The following is a 4,529-nucleotide window of genomic DNA, read 5'->3' as shown; positions in this document are numbered from 1 at the left end:
TATTCTATTCTAAATTAAGTTTTAAAGTGGTTCCTGTGCCGCAGAGTTTCCCCCAGGCCGACTCACAGCTTTATTAACGCCAGCAGCCATTGCTATAGTGGTGTGAAATGTTTCCTCTCAGTCCGCTGTTTGCTCTCTCTGACCGTTTGCACAGATCCGACAGCCTATTAACAGAGATTCCCATGACCCAACCTGTCAGAGCGAGGCGGAAAACACGAGCCTCTGCGTGCCTCCGCGCTGCAGCACACCGTAAATCAAAGGGACTACTTTCTCTTAAAAAAATTAAAACCTTCGCTGAAATTGCATGTGAGTTTTTATATAAAAACATTTTATTTCACATTGTTTCTGCACCATGAGAGACGCTAAACAATAAGTTAGCATGCACTGGGATTTATAAATACAGTGTAGAAAAATAAACATAACATTGTTTTTCAGCTACGGAACACCACAAGGAACAAATAAAGACAAATGACTTTTTACTGTATGAGCTGTGAGGTGTTACTGAACCACAGCAGTTTGCATTGAAGCCATGCAACAGTTTACAGTGGAGATGCTCCTGAAATAAACCCTAAATCTGCTGCTTTATAACACAATGATCTTATATTCTTGACCTATATTTTTCATGACAAACAAATGCTCCAAGGAAGTGATCAGAGGTTGGATTGCATGCATTTTTTTTAATATAGCGAAACCCCCCCACAGTCATTACAAATCTCCACGTTTTTCCCAAGCTTCAAGGCTGCGGACTGATATCACTGGTGTGATTCGCCTCGTCCTCTGAGGAGCAGTCTGACGAGTTGTACAGGAAGGTGTCCCCCTCGTCGTCGTCACTGTCTCTAAAGTCTCTGATTCTTCCGTTTTTTGAGTCCGTCTTGCTCTTATAGTCCGACTTATCCGTTCCCTCAGATTTGTCCTGGCCTCCTTTTCCTCCTTTCTGCTTCTCGGCCTCCTGAGCCGCCTGTTCCTTGGCCTTCTTGCTCCGCTTCCACTTCATACGTCTGTTCTGGAACCAGATTTTAACCTGAGGAGAAGAAATATAATTTAGTTTCAGTCGTTTAAACAAACGAAGCTACCTGTGCGTAAATACGCCTGAATGTCAACATGAGTTTCCCGCAAAGAACCAAATAAGACACATTACTTTTACTGTGAGGTATAAAATGAGATGGACCTTCATACCGTAGAGCTGTAAGGTTTTATTGCTTATAAAATCACAGCAGGAAATATTGAAATCCTTTTGTTTTGTTTTATGGTTTGTAGAAGGAAGCCACGTGTGCGTAAAGATTGCGTAAAGGTCGACAGTCCAGCTGACATTAACCTCCGCGGTGTTAAAATAATCCTACACTGAAAACATTTATTTACAAAGGTATGTAATATGTAATTTGAAAATACATTAAATCAAAGGAAAATAGGCTACAATAGAAAGACGTAGAGCTGTAAGTTGTTCCAAAGTATTTTTAAATGTTACGGAACATTTGATTCTGAACATTTCTTTGTTCAGAACCAGGGAGGCTGTATTTCCATCAAGACACAAAAACATAATTATAGCTTCTAAATTACTTCCAGAAAATTGAGTGCATTTAAAAAAAAAAAAACAATTTCTAAAAAGGGAGGGCGGTCAGGTGAGATGTTTTAAAATGAGTCAGAGTAGCAGTAAATTACCTGAGTTTCTGTCAGCATGAGGGAGGTCGCCACTTCAAAGCGCTTCGGTCGTGACAGGTACTTATTCAGCTTGAATTGATGCTCCAGCTCCAGCAGCTGCTGACTGGTGAAAGCAGTTCTGGGTCTTCTGCACTTACCAAGCAAGTTATTCTGCGCCTGGGCTGCAAGAAGGAAAGGAAAAACATCAATATAATACCTAAAAAGTACTTGCATCTAAGGAAGGAGATGTATGTGCAAAACGAAAAGCCTGCTAATGATGGATAACAGGAATAATCACAGATGTTTTGACTGTGCCTGAGCTGCAAGAAAGACAGAAAAACATCAATATACAACCTGTATTTTTCCTGCATTCCTGGCATTAAATGCATCTAAAAAGGAGATTTATGTGCAAAACGAATGACTGAAAACGAAGACGTGTTGCAGGGGGATAAATGAACACCTCTCTGTTGTTATTGTGTAATAATCTGATCCTCTGTGTTCCCAAAGCAACAAGGTCCTCTTCTGAATTTCTGAGCTATTTGCTTCTCTATTTGGAACAAATCTGTTAGAAGGAGCAGAAACAAGCAGGCAGTCTCTGAGAGGGATCGCAGGTCGCTGTGGGTTTCACACTCTGATGACACTTTCCCACTGTCCATTATCTGTCCATTTTAGTTCCTCTCTGAAAAACCATCACTCTGACAGCCTCTCCCTTCAGAACAGCATCATTTGTGTGTGGGAAATAATCACCAAATCACTCTAATTTGAAGCAAAATGACAAATAGCAGTTAACAGAAGCGGTCTTAATATATTAGAGGAGAGTATGGCATATTTGTTGACGTTTTTGGGGTGTTATCAAATATTTTAAATCAGCTTAGGTTGGCTAAATTAACGAAAGATGTATTTATATTATTATTTGATTTAGTTGAGGGTAAAAAAAAGGGCCAGAGCATCCTCTATAAAACAATCCATCTACCCATTTGAGTTCCTCCATCATCATATATGTGAGGGAAGTAATGCACCATAAATAAATAAAATCGTATTTTTAAAGCAACAACAGAAATATCTGCCTTTTTAAATATAAACAGCTGTCTTAGTATCTAGAGCTAGCAACAATGATGACACATAAATCAGTCTTTTTGGGTGCAATCACATCGTTTTAGGGGCTTCAAATAAGGCCAGCTGGACATTTTGTGCAGAAATAAGAAATGTTTGCCTTTTCCTAAACGATAACTTCAGCTTTCTTAATACCTCGTTATTTGTAGAGCAGTTTATTACATCATTATGACACATAAAGCAGACTATTAGGATCAGCTGGTCGCCAAAACATAACCAGATGTATTTATATTTGATTTAGTAGGGGGTGAAAAAAGTCTTAATATCTCATTATCTTTCGAGCTAAATTGTGACACATAAATCAGACTTTTTGGATGCATTTACACCGTTTTTTACACATAAAGAAGACTATTACCTATATGTTTGGGTCGTCATACAAAACCAAATATGTACTTTTATTACTATTTGATTTAGTGGTAACACCAGAACAGAAGCTGTTTTAATATCTAGAGCTATATTCGCTAAATTATGGTACATAAATCTGACTTTTTGGGGTGCAATCACACTGTTTAAGTGTCTAAAAAAGGCCTGTACTCATACTCACAGTTAAAGTCGGACATTTTGGGCAGCATCATCCCGGCCGTGGACACGCGCAGCCAGTGGTCCAGCTGGAAGGTGCTCGCGGTCAGTTTGATGGGGTCGCTGTGGTGATGATGGGATGGATACGAGTAGGACAGGGCGGGGTGTTGGCCCGCTAGAGCCGCAGCAGAGTAGCTGTACATGGGGTGTCCGTACAGAGCCTGGGTGGGGATTCCTCCGTTGCTTTGATGGTGTAATCCGAGCATACTGTGCGGACTGTTCAGGAAACCAGGTTTGGGGATCAATCCGCAGCTTGAAATCCTCGGTGGAGACGGCGTTTCTGTGCGTAAAGAGTCTGCGCGTAAAGACTCGGCGCGTAAAGAGTCCATGGAACCAGACGTGGGGATGGAGAGGGAGGAAGAGGAAGACAGGGAAGTTACCAGAGCCAGCGGAGAAGTCTGCACTTTGGGAGAATCGACTGCCAAAAGCGCGTCGATGCGGAAGTTTTTAGATTTCTCCATCTGTGCGTCCTGCTGGAAACTGAGGAGGAGGAGAAGGAGAAGACTGGTGTTTTCCCACCTCTCCAAAGTTATGATGTGGTCCGGAGTGTGAGAGAGCAGCTCCACGTGACACTTAGTGCCTGCAGGAGGGAGGTGATTGGTGCAGCCGTCTGCAGGGGGTTGTCCCATCAGCCACCGCGCCGGAAATAATATCGCTATTATTACAGGGAAATTAATTCATTATCACGGGATGTATGGAGTAAAAGAATCAGATCGGAGACCATACAGACAGAATAAAAACAGTATTTAGCAAAGTAGCAAGCACACATTCATCAAGAATTAAAATCTAATAATAATGTCTCAATCCAAGTATAAAAAACATTATAAAAAATGAATCGAAACCAGAAAGTAGTGAAAAGCTGCAGGAAGACGGTAAACAGTATATTCTGCACAGTGTTATATTACATTGTTGATACGGGTATTGTAGTATTTTCATATATTGCATTGACTTGCAAGACATTTGTGGTGATTGCTTTAATGTTCATGACTTATTTAGCAGGAGAAGAAGTAACCCTTGATTTAGCATCGCACACTCCATAGGCTTGTAAAAGAAAATAAATGTGTATGTTGTTGATATAAAAATATGCATTATACGTGCAGAGGATTTCCTCTTATTGCTTATTATCTAAACCCAGAATTTCCTTAAATTTAAACCATATCTTGGAGCTCAAAGAGAAATATTTTAAACCTGAAAAACGA

The 4,529-nt window shown here is 40.5% G+C and overlaps 1 protein-coding gene across 1 annotated transcript; it reads right to left on the bottom strand.

The window, feature by feature from the left end:
• Positions 1–307: 307 nt before the first annotated feature.
• On the bottom strand, positions 308–3,844 carry mnx1 (motor neuron and pancreas homeobox 1). The gene is made up of 3 exons (XM_079695632.1): positions 3,296–3,844; positions 1,660–1,820; positions 308–1,021 (listed from the first exon to the last, which is right to left on the bottom strand). The coding sequence occupies exons 1-3, from the start codon at positions 3,789–3,791 to the stop codon at positions 734–736; spliced, it is 945 nt and encodes a 314-aa protein (XP_079551758.1). The 5' UTR covers positions 3,792–3,844; the 3' UTR covers positions 308–733.
• Positions 3,845–4,529: the final 685 nt, after the last annotated feature.

The sequence above is a fragment of the Notothenia rossii genome (genome assembly GCF_949606895.1).
Source record: "Notothenia rossii genome assembly, contig: scaffold_618, whole genome shotgun sequence".
In the NCBI taxonomy this organism is placed as follows: domain Eukaryota; kingdom Metazoa; phylum Chordata; class Actinopteri; order Perciformes; family Nototheniidae; genus Notothenia; species Notothenia rossii.
Note: the sequence above shows the minus strand (reverse complement) of the source record. Positions and strands in the feature narration are given on the sequence as shown.